At 40.5% G+C, this 22,481-nt stretch overlaps 1 protein-coding gene across 4 annotated transcripts in view; it reads right to left on the bottom strand.

Moving 5' to 3' along the window:
- The window catches only part of Pfkfb4 (6-phosphofructo-2-kinase/fructose-2,6-biphosphatase 4), a 42,330-nt gene that overhangs the window by 6,307 nt on the left and 13,542 nt on the right, over positions 1–22,481 (bottom strand). For all 4 annotated transcript variants that reach the window (XM_076868866.2, XM_076868867.2, XM_076868869.2 and 1 more), the window contains 7 exons: positions 22,032–22,153; positions 19,893–20,100; positions 19,181–19,327; positions 3,447–3,551; positions 1,835–1,964; positions 1,669–1,731; positions 563–627 (listed from right to left, as the gene is read on the bottom strand). In XM_076868866.2, the coding sequence (XP_076724981.1) occupies positions 563–627; positions 1,669–1,731; positions 1,835–1,964; positions 3,447–3,551; positions 19,181–19,327; positions 19,893–20,100; positions 22,032–22,153 (840 nt within the window). The remainder of the gene's footprint in view (positions 1–562; positions 628–1,668; positions 1,732–1,834; positions 1,965–3,446; positions 3,552–19,180; positions 19,328–19,892; positions 20,101–22,031; positions 22,154–22,481) is intronic.

Raw genomic sequence — 22,481 nt, 5'->3', positions numbered from 1 at the left:
GAAAGGACCCCCCACGTAGTCACTGAAACTGGTACTGGGCAGCACTTAGAGGAGCTTCACCACCATGAACAAGGCCCTTGGGGAACAGAGGTAGTGAGCTGTCCTTCTGGAGGCAGTGTTCTGCCTACAGCTAGGCTCCTCAGCATCTTCCCCAACAAAGCATGATACTGTTCTTATGTTCAAAAGCACTTTAGTCAGAAATGATGCTCACACAAGGCCTGGGCTGGCAGAAGATAGAAAAATCCCCATTTGCTCCTCTTTGTCTCAGACCTCTATGGTGGGGCTACTGGGAGCTGTGTGACTTCTCAAGAAGTGGCAGTCAACCATACCCAAATTCAGGTGCTTACTGACATGGTGGCCCAGCCCCAGGGATTCCCCTACCCCTAGAGCAGCTAACCAAGACACAGCCCCACCCAAGGGCAGGAGAACTATCTAGGCAGAAAACAGCCTTGGCAAAAGATTTGAGCTCCTTCTGGCAGGCACCCAAGCTGGCCTTAAAGATGTGGAGTCTCAACACCTCTGGGCAACATGCCTGCCATCCCAGCAGTGACCCCAGTACTACCTGAGGCCTGTCCCGGTGTGTGTTCACAGCTGCCACGTTTAGGAATATGGATTCCACTTTACAACCTGTTAGAAAAGAAGAAAATTTAGTTCTCCCCCCCTGGAAAGACCGCTGGAGACAGGAGGACAAAATCTTATCTCAGGAGGAGGTTATGGATTGTGGAATGGAGCAGCTATCTCAGCTTTACTATAGTACTAGTACTCCCACCTCAGGTAGCCCTAAGGAGCCAGTCAGGAAAGATTAGGAAAGAGATGGTATCTTGTCAGTCTGGTGCTTATCCATGTATGACTGCCCAGACAGCTCCACCCAGAGGCCCCAAGCTGCCTACGCAGGTACCAAGAGCAGAGCAGCAACAGGCTTAAGCTCAACATGGAGTCACTTATTTGTAAGGGGGTCCCCAAACCACTGATAACCCTAACCCTGCCACACAAGGGCAAATCAACTTGTGCTGGGTGCTCAGGGCAAGGGAGAGGTTATCACACATTGGAATGAAATTAACTGCCCATGCAGCTTCATCCTCAAATGAGAACCTGTATCAGAGGAATTAACACCCAAACCAGAAAGCTGCCTGAGCTCTCTGTTAGTGTAGTGAGAGGCAGGAGTGATATAAACTGCCCTGTACCCAGAACATTTTAAGATCCAGGTTCTGGGGGTCATGGGTGTTTGGGTGGTTTTCGAAACACCAGTAGAAAAGGCCCTCATGCAGGTGGGTAATGGTTAAGGAAGGATCATTGGAGATGCTTCCTGAGGTCACATAAACACTCCCCCCCAGCCCCAGTACTAGAGATTGAATTCAGGGCCTTGCACATGCTAGGCATGGACTCTTACACTTAGCAACATCCTCAGCCTTTTTTTCCCTCTTTTTTGGGGGAGGGCTCAAACTTATGATCCTTCTACCTTAGCCTCCCAAATTCCTGGGATTATAGATATGTGTGACAGAGTCCCATTTCAACATAAACTTTTAAATAACAAACTTAAAAAGCAAATTGGGAATGGTAGTGGTACAGAGACTGGAGGAATGGGCCCCTAATGGAATTTTCAAGTGATTTGCCAAAAATCACAAAATGCTAGAGAGAGCTAAGATCAACTGTGGGACTCTCCCTTACCATAAGCCACAGGAGTCAGCTTGAGGACTGTGTGCAGTGGACACTTGAGGTAGGGAAGCTGTTCTGTGGACAAAGAAGGGAATGGATAACATGCTCAGGTGACAGTCCCTCTTTTTCACACACACACACACACATATCCCACCTCCCCAGAGACAAGACCCCTAACCTGCTGCCTTGTCAAGGAAGTAGGCCAGAAGACACCGCATCACAGCCTGGTGACAGATGACTAGCACATTCTCTTGCCTCTCCAATTCCATAATGACTGGTTCTAGACGCTGGACCAGGTCCTCATAGGACTATAAGGGCAAATAGGAAGGTTGTCTCTCAGACCTGGATTCCAGGGTAGGTAGGAACAGAAGCATCCTGGGCAATGGGCTACCTTCCCATTCCTGGAGCTGTTCACCATTCAGAAATTTGTGGCTAACCCTCTTCCAGCCTGGTTTCTAAGAGGATAGAGTTGGTAGATGCCCTTAGAAGACTGCCAGTGAGATGTCTGGCTTGAGAAGGAAGCAAGTAGGAGTGGGCAATGTGGGAAAGGAGCCACCTCCCCTTCCAGGGTCAGGACTAGGTAGGACTGAGAGGGCTAGGCCTTAAGCTCCCATCCCAAAGGACCACCTCACACCCTTTGGGATGGGAGCTTAAGGGGGACAGTTATGGGGACATACACTGAACCCTACAGGAATTCACATTCTATCAACTGTGGCTGATGGAAAAGATGCAAGATGCAACCTGCTTTCAGCTCACAGCAGACAAGGGTGGTAGGGAAGGGGAACAAAGGCCCCAGAATTTCCTGGAGAGTAACTGTCAGAAACACATGAGGTTTCTAGGAACAACCCTCACAGTCTGCCCTCTGCCTTCCCCTACCTCTGTGGTAATATGTAATTTGGACCCTTGCTGGTCCCCTAATCAACACTCATATGTTTGGAGAATTGGGCTTAAGCCTTGAGGGAGTTTTATTCCTCTGTATATAATGAGTAGCCCTTTAAAATAAAGTATCCATGGTTGAATTTGCTCCATGCTTTAACTCGGAAGCAATACCAATACACTGATTTATGCTGGCCCCTAGTAGTTCTAAGCAGAACTTGTATCAATTCATTTAACTTCAATTTATTCAACTTCTACCTCAGGTCACTTCCTGGAAGGGAGAAGAGCTGCATGAGTGAAAAATGACCCCCCAGTTTCTGACCTGGGGCCTAGACTGACCAGGGACTCTATTGGAGGGAAGGTGACAAGTGCAGATCACTTACAGTAGTCACAATCTATCTGGGGAAGGTACCTCTGGGTCTGGAACCAAGGGTGGGGTGGGGCCTAGAGCTGTAGAGAGGACAGGATCATCCTGTAATGATGGGAAGCATCCATAGGGAAAGCAAAGGCCCAGCATTGAGACATGAGTGGGCTAAGACCTAAGTCTCAGGCCTGGCACGTGTCCCTACTACTTGGCTATTTGAGCACCCTAGGAAGGGCTAACAACTTCCTGGCAAAGGAGCTAGGAATGTAAGGAGACCATAAACGAAGCCAAACCACACAGAGCCAGGCTCTGTTGTGCCTCCACCCTGGAAATGAGGAAAACAGGGACAAGGAGCAGGGATTCAACAGCTCCCAGGGTTGGATGCCTGCTCTATGTAACACTGTCCACCCACCAACCAAGGAGGGGGCAGAGGCCTGGACCACAGAGCTAGGAAGTGGTAGAGATGAAACACATACCACAGGTCCTCAGTCACAGGCAGTATTCCCAGATAGGCATTAGGTAGTTGGAATAAGACCCAAATCCCACCTACCTCACCCTTGGGGTACCGGTACCGGTACTTGTCTTGGTCCCGCAGGGCAAATTCCAGTGGATAATGATACTGAATTTCTTCATATGTCATCTCCTCACAGACACCCTAGGAAGACACCACAGTCATCACACCTCCCAATCTAGGCCTAGAAGACCAGTCTTGCAGTGGTTGGGGGATTACAGTTAGAGAAGACCATTCACAGGGCATTTCTTAGGCCAATGGAACTCTCCCAGCCTAGAACTTAGACTATCTGAAAAAAGTGTGTTCTCTCAGAACACAGCCTGAGGCAGCCCCCTGTTTGTATGAAACTACCAGAACAATCTTTGCCCATCCATCCAGTTTATGCCATAAAATTAAACACAAATGTTAAATGTGCATCTTTTTTCTGTGCTGTGAAAATATAAAGTCTTAGTATAGAGTGTTGTACAAATTATAAAGCAATTTTCACTTGTGTCATTCAGAACACACACACCCAACATAGATTACTTTATACAAATATATTAAAAAAAACAAAACAAAACACCAAACAAATAAAAAGTATCCAACCAGCAGAGAGGAAAGCTGATTGAAAATACTTAGGAGAACATAGATTACCTTATACAAATAAAACAAACAAACAAAAAACAACAATAACAAAAGTACCCAACCTGCAGAAAATGATTGAAAATAATTAAGTGTGATTTAAGGACACAGAGAGGCCCAGAGTGAATTAAACCATCTCTTCCTTAGCCTGGTCCACCCCTATTGAGCCACATTACCAGCAGCATTGTAGACCACTTTCCCAGGACCCTGTGAAGAATGACAAACTCTCCCCAACTCCATTCCTTCATTCAGGAGTCTAGGAATGTCTGAATTGACCAGTGATTTTCCTGAGGCCCAAGCCAAGAGCCATTAAAGAAGACATATCCAGTTAGAGAGAGAGAGAAAAACAATAAAGTATCCTAACAATAAGCTGCATGTCTCTGATTTTGTTCATCTTTTTTCTACAGAAGACTGGGGCAGGGCTGGGGATATAGCTCAGTTGGTAGAGTACTTGCCTTGCTTGCACAAGGCCATGGGTTCAATCCCCAGCACCACACAATCACAAAAAAGAAAGACTATAAGAAAAGATAGAGCCAGGCACGGTAGCACACACCTATAATCCCAGTGGCTTGTAGGATCATGAGTTCAAAGCCAGCCTCAGCAACAGCGAGGCACTAAACAACTCAATGAGACCTTGTCTCTAAATAAAATACAAAATAGGGCTGGAGATGTGGTTCAGTGGGCAAGTGCCCCTGAGTTCAATTCCTGGTATCCAGAGGGGGGAAAAAAATGATAGGGACTGGTATTGTGGCTCAGTGATAGAATGCTTTCCTAGCACATGTGAGACACTAGATTCAATCCTTAGCACTACATAAAAAAACAAACAAATAAAATAAAGGTATTGTGTCCATCTATAACTAAAAAAGAAAGAAAAAGAAAAGAAGAGCTGGGGCTATAGCTCAGTGGTAGAGCACTTGACTAGCACATGAGACCCTGAGTTCCATTCCCAACACCATACACACACACAAAAAAAAAAAGAAAGAAAGAAAGAAAGAAAGAAAAGAAAAAGAAAGAAAGAAAACAAAAGATAGAGCTGGGCATGGCACACACCTATAATCCCAGTCATCCAGGAGGCTAAGGCAGGATCAACGCAAGTTATATACCAGCCTGGGCAACTTAGTAATACCCTGTCTCAAAATAAAAAATATAACGGGCTGGGGATGTGGTTCAGTAGTTCAGCACCCCTGGGTTCAATCCCTGGTACAAAAAAAGAAAAACATCAGTGCAGAAAGTAATAAAATAGAGAACAGAAAAAACAATCAAGCAACAAAATCAAAATTAATTTTTCGAAAAGATCAACAAAATTAAAAATTTATGAACTCAATTTAGCTAGACTGACCAAGAAAAAAGAAAAGAGAAAAGAAGGCCTGAGTTAGCAGAGTTGGAAATGAAAGAGAAGATATTACTATCAACCTATGGAAATACAAAATAAGAGAATGTTATGAACAACTATATATATAGATATTGTATCCATGGATTCAATAGAGGATCAAAAATATTTGGAAAAAAAGATATGTATATACTGAACAAATACAGACTTTTTTCCTAAAGAATACAATGTATAATAACTATTTACATAACATTGTATTAGTGACTTTTAAATTTTATTTATTTATTTACTTATTTGAGACAGGGTCTCAAATGTTACCCAGGCTAATCTTGAACTCATGGCCTCAAGCAATCCTCCTGCCTTATCCTCCTCAAGTACCAGGAATCAGAGCTGTCTACTACCATGCCTGGCTTAGAGATGATAGGTGTAGATTATGTGGAAATATTATATAATGGATTTAAGTATACATGGATTTTGGGTATCAACTAGCATTCTGAAACCAATCCCCCAGAGATTAGGTTGCTTAGATGAAAAAAATGTTAAAAAGACAAACTACCTGTTGTGGGTTGAACTGTATCTCCTCAAAAGGTAAGTTCAAGTCCTAAACCCTTGTAGGTGTGAATGCCACCTTCTTTTGGAATAGGGTCTTTGAAGACATAATCAAGTCAAGATAAGGGCATATTAGATCAGACTAAGCCCCAAATCCAGTGACTGGTATTCTTTTAAGAAGATCACATGAAGACACAGACACACACAGGGAAAAAGACCATGTCATGATTGAAGTAGGGACTAGAGTGATAACTGCTGCAAGACAGAGATTACCAAGGATTTCTGGCAACAATGAGAAACTAGGAAGAGAGGAAATATTCTGTACTAGAGACTTCCAAAGGAGCAGGGTCTTGCTGGCACCTTGATTTCACACTTCTAGGCTCCAGAAGTATGAGAAAATAAATTTCAGTTGTTTGAAGCTACCCGTCTTATGGTACTTTGTTACTGCAGCCCCAGGAAGCTAACATATATTTTGGTACCAGAAGTGAAATGCTATAAAAAATAACTAAAAATGTGGAAGTGGTTTTAGAATTGGGTAGTAGGTAGAGGTTGGAAGAATTCTGAGGTGCATGAAAACAAAAAGCTTAGATGACTTGAAGACTCTATGGTAAAAATATGGAAGCTCAGATGGAAGAAGATGGTAGAGAAAGCTTCTGTTGCCTAAAGGAATACATATATCATCATGAACAGGCTGATAGGAATGTGAATGTTAAAGGTTCTTCCATCAGATTTCAGAAGGAAATGAGGTACATATTACTGGACTCTAAAGAAAAGATAATCTTCGTTATAAAGTGGCAGAGGACTTGGCTGAAGCATATTCTAGTATCAGGTGGCTGTCATCAAAAAGTCAGATAATAACAAGTGTTGGAAAGGACATAAAGAAATAAGAACCCTCATGCTCTGCTGGTGGGAATGCAGAATTGTGCAGCCATATTGGAAACAGTCTGGTTGTTTCTCAAAAGATTAAACACAGAGTTACCATATGACCCAGCAATCCTACTCCAAGGTATGTGATAGAATGAAAACACGTGTCCACACTAAAACATATATGAATGCTCATATTATTATTATTTGTAAGAGCCTCAAAATGGACACAAGCCAAAAGCTCAGCAACAGATGAATGGATAGATAAAAATATATGGTATAATAATAAATGGAAATTATTCAGCCATAAAAAAGAATGAAGAACTGATACATGCTACAACATGAACTTCAAAAACATTATACTAAGTAAAAGAAGCTATAATTCAAGTATTAACAAGACCATATATTATATGATTCCATTTATATGAAATATCCAGAATAAGCAAATCTATAGAGACATAAAACAGATTAGTCATAGACTGAGGTTGAAGGAGGGGTTGGGAGGAAATGGGTAGTGGCTGATGATGAGTACACACATGATTTCTTTCTGAGTTGATGAAATGTTCTAAAACTGTGGTGATAGTTGTGTAACTCTGTGAACATACAATTACTAAACTGTTCATGATGAATGTGCAAACTATGGTATGTGAATTATATCTCAATAAATCTGTTTTTCTTTTTCCCCACCCTTAAAGAAATATAGGCTGAGGATGTACCTCAGTGTTAGCATGTTAGTTAGCATGTTAAGAGGCCCTGGGTTGTAGTCTCAGCACTCCAAAAAAAAAAAAAAGGAATTTAAGGCTATAATTGTAGAATGACTAAGAAAAATATTACAATGTTGAAAACACCAGCTCAAGAATGTTTATCAGAACAGAGGAAAAGAACAAAGATAAACATGGAAAATGATTTATAGATCATAATAATTATAACAGTTTCAAAACTTGCAAGTTTTGCAAGAACACCTATAGCATCTAGGAAAACAATCAGATTAACCTTAAAGGAAAAACCCTGGGAAGCCTCAGTTTTTTAGACAAAAATAAAAGGCTAGAGCCACATCTGTGTACTTCAAGGCAAGAATGAATGGCCTATAACCTGCCTCAAGAAGCCACTATTTGTATGAGAAAGAAAACGGTGGCTACAGGCCTCCTCGACTGTCACTGGCCACAAGATGACTTAAAAGAGCTATGAAATAGGTTATAAAATTGCTTATTTTTTAAAACAGATAAACAATTCTGAAGAAGAGAAAAAAAAAAAAACAGAAAAAACAAAACCATGGTGCTATACTCTGCCCAATTATGTTAATGAAAGGAAATAGAAGTAACAAACCCTCCTCTTTCCCAACAACAAATCAATGATTTTCCTGTTACTAACTTTGACAAGTGTATTTTACCTAATTAATTCCCCCATTTATCTATCTATCTATCTTTTCTTTTTTTTTTTTAATATTTATGCTTTAGTTTTCGGCGGACACAACATCTTTGTATGTGGTGCTGAAGATCGAACCCGGGCCACACGCATGCCAGGTGAGCGTGCTACTGCTTGAGCCACACCCCCAGCCCATCTATCTATCTTTTCAATGCTGGAGATCAAACCTAGGGCCTCACACATTCTAGGCAAATGCTCTATCACTAAGCTACATCCCCTACTTTTTTAAAAATTTTTTATTTTGAGATAGGGTCTTGCTAAGTTGCCCTGGCTGACATTAAACTTATGATCTTCCTGCTTCCAAGAAGCTGGAATTACAAGAGAGTGCCACTATGCCCAGCTTATTTCTCTATTTATGTGCATCCTACTTAGGAATGTCTTTGAAAGCTTTAAGGTACTACTGGAGTAAGTATACTGCCTACCTTCTAAAAAACAGAAAAGATAATGTATTCAAAGAAAAATTGGAATAAAGAGAAAACCAAGTACTGAAACAAGATCAGACAATACTACTACATCTAATAATAATAAATGAGGTTTGGGCATATACAGTGGTACAGCATTTGCATAGCACATGTGAGGCCCTGGGTTTGATTCCCTAGCACTGTCCAAACTAATAATAATAACAATAAATGTAAATGATTTTAGAACCTCCTTCAATATAAAAGCTTTTATGGGCCGAGATTATAGCTCAGTGGTAGAGCCCTTGCCTAGCATGCGTGAGGCACTGGGTTCAATACTCAGCACCACAAAAAAATAAATAAATACAATAAATGGGGGCTGGGGATGTGGCTCAAGCAGTAGCGCACTCGCCTGGCATGCGTGCGGCCGGGGTTCAATCCTCAGCACCACATACAAAGATGTTGTGTCCGCCGAAAACTAAATATATATATATATATACACACACAAAAGGAATAGTATTCATCTACAACTAAAAACTTTTAAAAAATTAATTTTAAAACGCTTTTATAATATGCTAAAAAACAAACCAAATATATGCTCCCTTCAAGCAAATATAACCAAACAATATAAACAAAAGCAGAAATGGCACATAATAACCACAGTGAGATACCACCTCACATACATTAGTATGGCTACTATCAAAAAAATAAATGGGCCACATCAATGTTTATAGAAGCTCAATTCACATAGTTAAAGTTCCATAGCTGAACTATGGAACCAACCTAGGTGTCCTTCAATAGATGAGTGGATAAAGAAAATGTGGTATATATATTCAATGGAATATTACTCAGCTTTAAAGAAGAATGAAATATGGCATTTGCTGATAAATGGATGGAGTTGGAGAATGTCATGCTAAGCCAAATAAGCCAAACCCAAAAAGCCAAAGGCCAAATGTTTTCTCTAATATGTGGATGCTAATTCACAATGAGGGCAGCAGGGCACTAGAGAAGAATAGAGTTACCTTAGATTAGGTAGAGGGAAGTGAAAGGAGGGGAGGGGAGGGGAGAGGATGTGGGGATAGGAAGGATACTAGAATAAAACAAACATTATTCCTTTATGTATATATATGACTGCATGACCAATGTGATTCCACAACATGTACCCTCAGAAAAATAAGAAATTATAACCCATCTATGAGTGATATATCAAAGTTCATAAGTGCATTCTACTGTCATGTATAACTAATTAAAACAAATTTTAAAATTAAAATAATAATAATAATAATATAATAATAATAATAAGTGGGCTGGGATTATGACTCAGTGGTAGAACACTTGCCTAGCATGTGTGAGGCACTGGGCTTGATTCTCAGCACCACATATAAATAAATAAATAAATATCAACAACTAATAAAATATTTTAAAAATAATAATAATAGTGGCATATGTTTGTAATTCCAGGAACTTGAAAGGCTGAGGCAAGAGGATCACAAGTTCAAGGCCAGCCTCAGAAACTCAGCATGATCGTATCTCAGAATAACAACAAAAAAAAAAAATGAAAGGTTGTGGGAATGCAGCTCAGTTACAGAGTGCCCCCTGGGTTTAATCTCTAATAATACGAGAGAGAGAGAGAGAGAGAGAGAGAGAGAGAGAGAGAAGGAAAATAACACATATTGACAAGGATATGGAGAAACTGAACACTTGCACATCATTGATGGGATTGTAAAATGTACAGCTGCTGAGGAAAACAATATAGCAGTTCTTCAAAAAAAATAAAAATAGAATTACCACACGATCTAGCAATTCCACTTCTAATTATGTGCCAAAAAGAACTAAATTGAGAACAGTATCTTGAAGAGATATTTCTACACTCATATTAACAGCAGCATTATACATAAGAGCTATAAGCTGGAAGCAACCAAACTGTCCATCAACAGATGATTGGGTAAGTAAAGCATCATATGAATATACAAACAAAGGAATATTTTCAGCTTTAAAAAGCAAGGAAATTCTGACACATGCTACAACATGGATGAATCTCGAGGACAGTATGTTAAGTGAAATAAGTCAGAGATAAAAAGGTGCTTAAAGTAATCATAGTTTTAAAGACAGAAAGTGGTTGCCAGGGGCTAATGGGAAGTGAATAATGAAGAGTTATAATGAAGTGGGTACAGAGTTTCTGTTTTACAAGATGAAAAGAGTTCTGGAAATGGACGACAGTGATTGTTATGCAACAGTGTGAATGTATTTAATCCCACTGAAACATACACTCAAAAAATGGTTAAAATAGGCCAGGTGCAGTAGGGCATGCCTGTAATCCCAACTATTCAGGAGGCAGAGGCAGGAGAACTCCAAGTTCAAGGTCCATCTGTGTAAACTTAGTGAGATCCTATCTCAAAATAAAAATTTTAAGGGATGAGGAATGTAGCTCAGTGGTAGAATGCCTTGTATCCAATCCTTAATATTGAAAAAAAAATTACAAATTAAAATAAGATTGTTAGGGCTTGGGATGTTTCTGATGATTGAGGAGTTGCCTAGCATTTGTACCAAAGGAGCTATGGTGGTCATGAAACAGAGATACAGCCAGTGAAAGCCAGTTATCTCCTCTTGGGGACCATCATCAATAAGAAGACATGTGGAGCACCCTCAGCAGAATCAGGCACAAAATCCACAAGAACAAGAGCCACCTTGATCTATGGCCACCATCTGCAGAGTCAGCTACCATCTTGAGCAGCCAGAAGTCTACAAAGGTTAAGAGCAAACAACTCCAACCAAGAGCTCATGAGTCCCTCCCATCAAAATAATACAGCAAGCTGATTTTCTTAACCAAAACGGGGAAAAAAAAGGAGAAGTAAAAATAAGTGAACTTAAAAACACAGCAATAGAAAGAAACTATCCAAAATAAAATTCAGGAAAAAGAAAAGACTGAAAGGAAAACAAAAAGAACAGAAGTCAAAAACAGATAAAACAGAAGTTCAGTGATCTATGGGATAATACCAAGTGGTCTGGGAGTAAATATGGTTGAAATCCAGGGTGGGAAAAGGGGATGGCAGAAAACATATTTGAACCAGGCACAGTGGTGCACACCTGTAATCCCAGTGGCCAGGAGGATGAGACAGGAGAATGGAGAGTTCAAAGCCAGCCTCAGCAAAACCAAGGCTCTAAATAACTCAGTGAGACCCTGTTCCTAAATAAAATACAAAATAGGGCTAGGGATGCAGTTTAGTGGGCAAATGACCCTCAGCTCAATCCCTGGTACCCCCCAAAAGAAAACATTTGAAGGAATGATAGCTGAAGTTTTCAAACTTTCAAACCATCATTAATAAGAAGACATGTGGAGCACCCTCAGCAGAATCAGGCACAAAATCCACAAGAAACTCACAAATAACAAATCTCAATGAAGCCCAAATAGGATAAACATAAAGAATCCCATATCAGAGCACATCATAATCAAATGCTGAAAATCAATGATACAGAGAGAATATAAAAAAGCAGTTAAGGGTTGTGGTTGTGGCTCAGTGGTAGAGTGCTTGCCTGGAATATGTGAAGTACTGGGTTCAATCCTCAGCACAACATAAAATAGCCAGCATGGTGGTACATGCCTGTAATCCCAGCAGCTCAGGATGCTGAGGTAGGACAACCATGAGTTCAAAGCCAGCTTCAGCAAAAGCAAAGTGCTAAACAACTCAGTGAGACCCTGTCTCTAAATAAAATACAAAACAGAACTGGGGATGCGGCTCAGTGGTCAAGTACTCCTGAGTTCAAACCCCAGTACTCAATAAATAAATATAAATAAAGGTATTGTATCCATTGACAACCAAAAAAAAAAAAAAAAAGCTGTCAAGCTGGGTGCAGCAGTGCACACCTGCAATCCCAGTGACTAGGGAGGCTGAGACAGGAGGATTGCAAATTTGAAGCCAGCCTCACCAACTTAGAGTGACCCTGTCTCAAAATTTTGTAAAACACCTCTGGGTTCAAGCCCCAGTACAAAAAAAAAAGCAGTCAGAGAAAAAGAAGTTACATTAAGTACAGAACAGAGGAGAATGACAACAAACCTTTTCAAACCAATGCAACCCAGAAGAAAATGGAACAACACCTTTAAAGAGATACTGTGCTGTTTCATCCCATTTGTGCCTCCCTTTCCCCTTTTCCACTGCTTTCAGCCCAGGAAGCTGACCATTATAAGACCATGAGGAACCCTAAAAGGAGGTTACAGGGAAGGAAGTGAGTGAAGTTCAGATGTTCATTCCCAGGCTCATTCTGTAATTACAGAGGTTGCTTTTAGCAATCTAGGTCCTCACCAAGGACCATCCCATTATACTGCCTTCCCTCTCTGCTCTCTGCCTCAGGTTCAGTATCCTCTTACTTTCTCTTCTCTCCTTTGTCCAAGGGGAGCAATGGTCCCTGTAGTTAGGAGGTCAACACAATGTTAACAGGCCTGTGGTTTCCACATCCCCTGCCCATATCTTTGTAAAGAGTCCCTTTATAAACTCTCATAAAATTAGACTAATTAAAGTGGCCACCTATTCTTTCATATCTCACAAATTCATAGGTAAGAGATTTAAATTACTTCACAAAAAATATCAAAATAGGTAAAAAAATAAACTATATAAAGCAAAACAGAAATGTGAGAAAAAACAAAGTCATAATTATAGGTTTTTGTTTTGTTTTGGTTTTGGGTTTGTTTTGGTACTGGGAATTGAATCCAGGGGTACTTAACCACTGAGCCACATCCCCAGCTCTTTTTTATACTGTATTTAGAGACAAGGTCTCGCTAAATTGCTTAGTGCCTTGCTAAATTGTTCAGACTGGCTTTGAACTCATGATTCTCCTGCCTCAGCCTCCTGAGCCACAGGGATTATAGGCGTGTGCCACTTGGCACAGCATAATTATAGATTATTTAGCATTCAACTATTACTTTATGATGAGGGGTAAAGAAAAACTAAAGACAGAAAAATTTGAATGCTATAAAGAAGCTGAAATTAAAGAGTTGTACATATAAAAATTTTAATAGAAATATTCAGCTACACAGAAAAGTAGAGACAATAGTATAATGAACCCATGCACCCACTTCTTAGCCACAAATATTAACAATACACAGCTAATCTTACTTCAACTAAACCCACACTTGCTTCCCCATTCCTAAACAATGAGATTATTTTGAAGGGAATGGTGATATGACTCAGAAGGAGAAATAAATAGAAAGTGATAAAGCAGATACAGTAAAAGACTGACAGTAGAATCTGGCAGGATTGGAGTTCTTGACTTCCATAAGCCAAGCTCTTACATAATCCCCTTCCCCTGAGGATAGGCGGAATCTGTGAACTTATTCTAATCAACAGACTATTGCAAATATGATAGGCTGTCAATCCCATGGTTATATTATAAGATTCAATTTTAACAGATTTAACATTTCATTTAGAGAAAGAGAGGAGGTGGAAGGAGGGAGGAGGACAGAAAGAGAGAGATTGATTATCTCTTACTGACTTTGAAGAAATAAGCTGCCAAGCTGTGAGAGGTTCATATGGCAAGAATTGTAGATGGCCTCTAATAGCTTAGAACACCCTTACTGACAGCTAGGAAAAAAACAGGACCTTACAACTTCAGCAATGAGGAGATAAATTCTGACAGTCAATGTGAACTTGCAGGAGATCCTGAGCCTCAAATGAGATGGACACCATAGCCAACACCTTGAGTGTAGCCTGGTAAAAACTTTAGCAAAGAACTCAGCCACATTTTGTCAGGCTCTTGACCTACAGCAACAGTGAAATAATAGATGTGTATTGTTTGAAAATACTGTTTTTGGTATTTGTTATGTAGCAACTGAAAAAATAATACAGTGGATATACAGAAATTCCCATAAGTCTTTCAAATCTGTCATATGTTTCAAACAGTTCTGGAGGTAAGATGATTCAAGAATATGTTTTAAAAGAATGGACTAATGAGTAAATTTTAATTATTATCAAACAATTATCTCAAAGTATGAAGGCCTAGCCTAAGCCAGGCACAATGGTACATGCCTATAATTCCAAGTTGAGGCAGAAGGATCACAGTTTCTAGGCTAACCTGAGCAACTAAGTGAGACCCAGTCTCAAAATAAAATTTATAAAAAAGGGATGGATCTACTGTTATGTACAACTAAGTAGAACAAATTAAAAAATATATAATAATAATAATAATAAAAAGGCTGGAGAGGTAGGTCAGTGGAAGAGTGTTTGCCTCATGTGTGAGGTCCCAGATATGATTCCAAGAAACAAACCTACATAAAATCAAGTTCAAGAATAACTTATCACAATCAATTAAGGTTTACTCTAAGAATACAATGATCTGATACTAGAAAATAATGTTTCATTATCAATAGGTCCAATGAGGAAAAATATTACCTCAATAAATGAATTTTAAATGGAGTATGGTGGTACATGCCTGTAAACTCAGCAACTTGAGAGGCTGAGGCAGAAGGATCATGAGTTCAAGGCCAGCCTCAGCAACCTAGTGAGGCTCTAAGCAACTCAGTAAGATCATGTTTCTAAATAAAATATAAAAGAAGGCTAGGGAATGTGGATTAATGGTAAAGGACCCCTGGGTTCAATCCCCGGTACCAAAAAAATTAAAAAAAAAAAAAAAAAAAGGACATAGTGTACATGCAATATGTTGACTTAAGTTCTTTTTGAAAAAAAATTTTAATTGACACACAATCATGTACTTATTTATGGAGACTAGTGTGATATTTCATCACATATATACAGTGTATAATGATCAAATCAGAGTAATTAGCATATCCATCACCTCTAACATTTATCATTCCTTTGTGTTAGGAACATTCAAAATCCTCTCTAGCTACTTTAAATATACACTTGTTAACTACTATCATCCTTTTGTTTTGTGGAACAGAACTTATTTCTACCTAATGTATTTCAGTATCCATGATTCACACTTTTTCTCTCCCACCCACTTTCCAGCCTGGATCCTCTGTTCTTATTCTATAAGATCACTTTTTTTAAGATTCCACATAATGGGCTGGGGATGTGGCTCAAGTGGTAGTGTGCTCGCCTAGCATGCGTGAGGCACTGGGTTCAATTCTCAGCACCACATAAAAACAAAATAAAGATATTAAAAAAATATTCCATATATGAATGAGATCACGTGACCTTTGCCTTTCTGTGGCTGGACTATTTCATTTTTCATGACGTCCTCTAGGCTCATCCATATTGCTACAAATGACAAGATTTCTGTTTTAAGTTCTAATTTAAACAAAACAACTATAAAAAATTTTATAAGACAATCAGAGGAACTTTTTTTGAGGTTTCATAATGACAATATAGTTACAGTAATGAGAAAAAAGTCCTTAATTTATTTCTAGAGATATATACTGAATTGAAACATTCTGCCTGGATTTGGGGGGATGGAGATTAAACGCATATGTTGAACATGTTGAAGTTGGTATTCTTCATCATAATATTCTCTTGATATTTATGTATAATTGAAATTCCCTATAATAAAATTTTAAAATAAATCAAGACAGAATCATCTCAGTCATCTATCACCTTTCCAAAGGATGGAAGCCTAAAGTACAGGTCCATTAAATTAAACACAAAAGGGCTGGGGATGTGGCTCAAGTGGTGGCACGCTCGCATGGCATGCGTGCGGCCCGGGTTTGATCCTTAGCACCATATACAAACAAAGATGTTGTGTCCGCCGAAAACTAAAAAATAAATATAAATAAAATTCTCTCTCTAAAAAAAAAAAAAAAAAAAAATTAAGCACCAAAAAGAACATGTACACTGATCATCATATACTCTTGCCAATGTAATAATATGAAACAGAAACACAAGATACCTAAATTAGGAAGGAAAAATCTGGACTATCCTTATTTCAGATAATAGCTCCTCAAGAAAATCCACAAAAATCAACTGGAAACTTACTAGAGTAAAAGAATCTGGCTATGAGTTTTACGTGGACTGGGAATAACCAGACAGAGCTAGACTCTAAGGAAAAAGACATCAAATTTTTCTGTGCCCACGTTCCCCTCCTCCCCTCCTGTTACTCAGGAATATGGGCCTCCACTCTTTCCCTTTCTACCAGCCATACCTTGTCAGCTTATACCTGGCCAGGTGTTCACCTCTGAGCCTCCTTGCCATCCATTCACTTCCCACCCATTCCCACCAGGCTCCAGCCCCACCAAGCTCATATCAAGAAGCCTGGTGACACTGTTGACATACAAGTGGTTAATTTGGAGCCTGACCTCAGTGCCTCATTCCCAAGTATCAGCCCTCCCTGATACTGTGTCCTTCTTTCTGCCTTGATTTCCAAAGGATCCCATCAGCTTGGTTTCCCTTCCACTTCATTAGATGGTTATCTAAAGGCTTCTCCTTAACCCTTAAATATTGAGGTTTCCCAGGACTTTGTCCTGGGCCCTGCTTCTCCTCCTTCTACCCTCTTATCCATTTCACAATCTCAAGTATCATGCCTATATGGAGATGAACAAACTCAACTCTCTCTTATCTCTTAAGAGATCAAACTGTCTCTTAGGTATCTGTTTTTTAATATTTCCCAGGAATTCCTTTCTCTCATTCAGTGCATATTTACTGAGCATCTACCATGTGGTAAAGAAAAAGACAGCTTGCTCTAGTGTGAGTTCATCATGCTCCTTGCTCCAGAACTCATCCCAGTGACTGGAAACCTACAGTCATCCTGGATACTTTTCTCCCTTTATCCCCACAAGTTCTACCACTTCCCTCTCTGGTCCTGGTCCTCAGAAGCTGGCCATAGTTCCTTGGCACAAGGTGGGCTCACATAAGTTTGAAGAATGAATAAACATCCCTCAAATCCATCCATTCCTCCCTCTATCACTGTCATCACCCAAGTTTTAGATGTAAACACCTTACCAATCCACTGCAAGTGCTCCAACTAGTCTCCTTCCCCAACACATCTCCCACTTCACTCCAACAAAAACATTCTCAACATGAGTTGAGGTTATCTTTCTAAGATTCAAATCTGATCCTGTTAGAGACTTCTGTTTCAGGCAATGGAAAACTAGCTTGTTTCAACCAACTAGAAACAAGAGCAACTAGAAAAACCAGAGAGAAAAAATTTTTAAAATCTGTTTGATATCATCATAGAGTTACCAAGATAGAGAGGACTTGAGAGGTCAAGATCTTAGAGCAAAGGGAGGTCTAAAGAGGTGAAGTTGATATGTGATACGTATCACTTTTTCTTTTAGATTTTGCCAATCTGAAAGTGGAAGCTGAAAGGTAAGAAGCCAAGCAGAAAATAAGAACTAAGCAGAAGCTTAGTAGAGCTGTCAGCAATCTTGGGCCAAAGAGACAACAACAACAAAAAAAGGCTGGGCCCCTAGGGTTTTCAGTGAGAACCTTAAAGACTATACTCTCACAGTAGGAGTGACTTCAAAATTGAGTAGCCTCCACAGAAACCAAAGTACCACTTTGAAACAACTCTATTCCTGACTAAACTAAGGTGATCCACTAACTGCCTTCCAGAAGTAAAAATAAATCTTCTGGAGAAGGATAACATAAACTAAAATCTCAAATTATCTCCATAATTATTCTTCAAAATGTCCAGCACTCAATCAAAAATTACCAGGTATGCATTAAATCCAAAACATATAAATTACTCCTAAAAATCAATAAGAAAAAGAGCTGGGCAAGGTAGTGCATAGCTGAAATCCCAGCTACTCAGGAGGCTGAGGCAGGAAGATTGAAAGTCTGAAGCTGGCCTGGGCAACTTAGTGAGACCCTGTCTCAAAATAAAATTTTAAAAAGGGCTGGGATGTAGCTCAGCAATACAGCACTTGCCTAGCATGTACAAAGACCGGGATTCAATTCCTAGTACAGAAAGAAAAAAGAAAAGAAAAAGGAAAAGGTAGACAATGTAAAAGAAAAAAAAAAAGGCAAAAGATCTCACATAAGCTTCCAAAGAGCCAAAAAATACAGCAGAAACTACCATAATTAAAATAATGTGATAAAAAGATACATATATGTAAGAACTTAATATAAAATTAAGTAAAATAAATTGACAGAAAAAGTATAGATAAATGGCTATAGGTGGGACTGGGCTGTAGCTCGTGGCAGAGCACTTGCCTAGCATGTGTAGGGCACTGGGTTCTATCCTTAGCACCACATAAAAATAAACAAATAAAAGGATGGTATTCTGTCCATCTACAATTTCTGTTGTAGATGTATACTGTTTCTTCTGCACTTCAAAAAAAATTTTTTTAAATGGCTACAGGCAAATGAATTAACTGGGGAAAGAACAGATTTAAAGCTTTTATCAGAACATCAAAATAAATCTGGGGTTGTGGCTCAGAGGTAGAGTGCTCGCCTAGTATGCATGGGGCACTGGATTCAATCCTTAGAACCACATAAAAATAAAATAAAGATATTGTGTCCACCTATAACTAAAAAATAAATAAACATTTTAAAAAATGAATTTTGATTAATCTAGTTCGTTTAAATGTAAAAGAGAAGGGGGAGTCAAAAAAACAATGAAGTAAATTAAGGAGAAAGTTTTCCCTGACACTTAGCACTGTGCTCTGGAAACAGGCAGGGCAAGGAAGGGATGGTAATTACCGCATCAATCTCATTGAGAACCTTCCACTGCTCATAAGGTACACCCAGTGCCTCAGCTGTCTGGATCGTCCTCTTCATCTGGCTCGTCCAGACCTTCAGATCCTTGATGTTCTGGTCACTGATGAACTGGGCCAGACTCTTTGCAAACTGAAACATATCACAGGCAAATTCAGACCTGTAGGTCCTGGGTTGCCCTAAAAGGATCCTATAGCCATAGGGTCCATGGGATCATGCTCAGCCTCAGAGAACACAGGTTTAGTAAAAAACATGAACTCCCAATGACATAGACTTACAAGCAATATTCTAGGGCATTCTCCCCAGGCCCTGAAAGCAGTTTCAGCCATGATTTGTTGATCCTCCCACCCCAGTCCATATGCCCTAGGTCACATGATCTTCCTGCTGAGGCCTCAATATCCCTCTAGACTATGGCACAGCTATCAGCCCCCCAACCCTTCAGCACTGCTGGGGCTCATGTCACTCCAAGGGTTGTAGAACTCTGCCAGAAAAAGGGCTCAGCTAATGACAGCTCACATGGAGACCAGAGTTCTAGGCATTTGCTAGGTGACTGATGACCTTCCCTACAGGATAGAAATATTCTAGACTAAATGAAGATCATGTACCTCAATTGCACAGAAGCCCAATCATAGTACACACACATATACAGATATCCAGCCACCCAGAGGTACCAATGGGCAGGTACATACACACTGACCTCCCTACCACGGGGGGATAGTCCTGGGTCCCCACCGATCCGGCCCTTGAGGTTGAGCTCACTCTCCCCATGCCGGCAGAGGTAGATGGAACGGGGAGTCACATGGATGTTCATGAGGTAATATACGATTCGGCTCTGGATGTGGTCAGCTACACGGTTCACCACGTAGCTCTGCCCCACGTCCATGATCTTGATATAGGACAGATCCCTTTCCAGAGAGAAGGTAAAGAGAGGCCTGTGAGTGTGGTCAGGGACCTTAGAAGGCACACTGGCCAGCCACAGGACCCAGTTGTAAGGCCTTACATCTTCAACCAACAAGATGAGATCACAACACTCAGGACCATTAGCTGGTGTGCAAGTAATAAGGGTGAGGCAGGAGCAACACACCACATATGACACACAGACAAGTCCAGTGAGAAGTGCTCAACACTAATCATGCTTACAAAGGTGACATCCAAAGCAGTGGCCAGTCATACCACATCATGACTTTTATTGCTGCTCATGTGTCCCCCAGGTCCCTTCTTGCCTACCTCTGAGCTCTCAATACACCGTCTGTAAGTTGAAACAAGAGACAATTTTCCCAAGGGTTGACCTGGGAGTAGCTGGCAAATGCAAAAGCTCCCCATGCTTCCTGGTCAGCTTTGCTTCCTCCAGAAAACCCCTCCCAAGAACCCAGTCCAGGTCATTTATATATGCCAAGCAGCTGCCACACCCTACATCAGACAGCTGGTGGACAAGACAAGAAACACAGAAGGATGGTCTTGGTGGTAGAAGCTGATAAACCCAGCTCAGTTACTTTCTCTACTTTAGACCTATCTGACCCTAAAGCTTGGAGAACACACTTATGCTGGCAGGGGTAGGGACAGGCTATGATCCACCTAAGAGGCCTCTGGATATTCACATTTGAATTCTAACTGTTTAGTCCATGGGGCCTCAGTTTAGGGTTATTACTCTAACATAACAACAAAAACAGCAATGTTTCCTGAAACATCTAATAGGAGCTGCTCTAGAGGAGCCCCTATAGTACAGTTGCATCAAAGGACAATGAGGCGAAATATGTGCTGGGGAAACCTGAGGCAAAACGAAAGCTACAGAGAGGCCCAAAGTGCCGTTAGCTCTATCCAGATCTGGGCTGGTTTCTAGAGCCCAGTAGACAAAAGAGAGATGTCTCAGGCCAGGGCCTGTCCAGAACTGACTGTTCTATAAACATCTCCAGAAACTATCCCTCTAACAGTTGCTTGTGTTCCTTAGTTCATATGCATTATATATTCTTATATGATTATACAGGACCTAGGCACACATCTATATTTCAGCCTTCACTTAATGTTACACAACATACATTCTGCCATACCTCTCCATAATTATGATTGACAGTTACTATGTAATATTTTACCAAGGGCTACACTGTTATTTACTTAACCACTGCCCATTTATGTGAAGAAACTGGAGTTGGCAAACTATAGTCAGCAATTCAAATGCAGCCATAGGCTGTTTTTATAAACTTTTACTGGAACATACCTGCTTATTTGCATACTGTTTCTTTTGTACTACAATGGCAGAGCTGAGTCACTGGAACAGAGACTAGACACATTCCAAAGCCTAAATAAAATATTCACTATCTGACCCTTTACAGAAAATGCTTGCTGATCCCAGCTATAAGATCCTCCACTGCATGCCCTTTATGGACCTAAAGATCCCTTGCCACTCAATAGTCCTGCTTGCTCTTCCATTCCAAAGGAAGGCAAGTAGAGCTAACAAGCACTGATTGCTGCCCACTGTTCACAGGCAGGGTCTGGGTCTCCCTCATCTCCCCAAAATAGATTGCACATTGAAAGAACAGTATATAATGTTTACAAATGCCTTGTAAGAAGACTCTCTGCACAAAAATTAGATTTGGTTTTATGGTAGAATAATAGGAAATTCTGACTCGCAGAGATCCAGAAGAGCTACCAGATGTTCTACAAGTCACCTCTGGCCAACAATTTCTGCCCCAAGAAAAGAAACAAAAAAGGTCAGACCATCTCTGCCTTTTGGTGTGGCCTTCAGCTACCACCATGAGGAGCCACAAGGTGGATACCAAGTAGGACTCCCTACCACTCACCCACTGTAGCTAGAGGACACAGTATTCTCCTCACTCACCTGTCCAGGTCCTCATCCAGTGACTCGTAGGAGTTCTCATAGCACTCAATGCGCCTCATGAAATCCTCTGTGGCCTCATCGCTGTCACGGTTGACATAGTCAGGACTGCCCAGTTTAACTTGCTGCAGAAGCCAAGTACAGAGTAAGGGCATATCAGGATTGAAGGCCAGTCAGAGATGATAAAGGAGACTGCTGGGCAGGGAGATGGGGAAGTTTGGGCCAGAGGCCAGGCCAGGACTGGGGTCTGTGGCTAGAAGTTAGGGGAATTTTCCCATAAGGAAGAGACAAGCAGCTCCCTGCTCTGAGTTCACACACAAGTGCCCTGAGATTGAAGTCCCTTACCTTGTTGGTCCAGGAAGGCCTATAAGCCTTTCCCAACTTTTGCTATCTCCCCAAGCCCACATAGTCATTCCTTAGGAAAACAAAACCCCATCCCCTCTCCTAGCCAAA

Source organism: Callospermophilus lateralis, chromosome 10, assembly GCF_048772815.1.
Source record: "Callospermophilus lateralis isolate mCalLat2 chromosome 10, mCalLat2.hap1, whole genome shotgun sequence".
Taxonomy (NCBI): Eukaryota; Metazoa; Chordata; class Mammalia; order Rodentia; family Sciuridae; genus Callospermophilus; species Callospermophilus lateralis.
The sequence above is the reverse complement of the archived record's forward strand: the minus strand, read 5'-3'. Positions and strand labels throughout refer to the sequence as shown.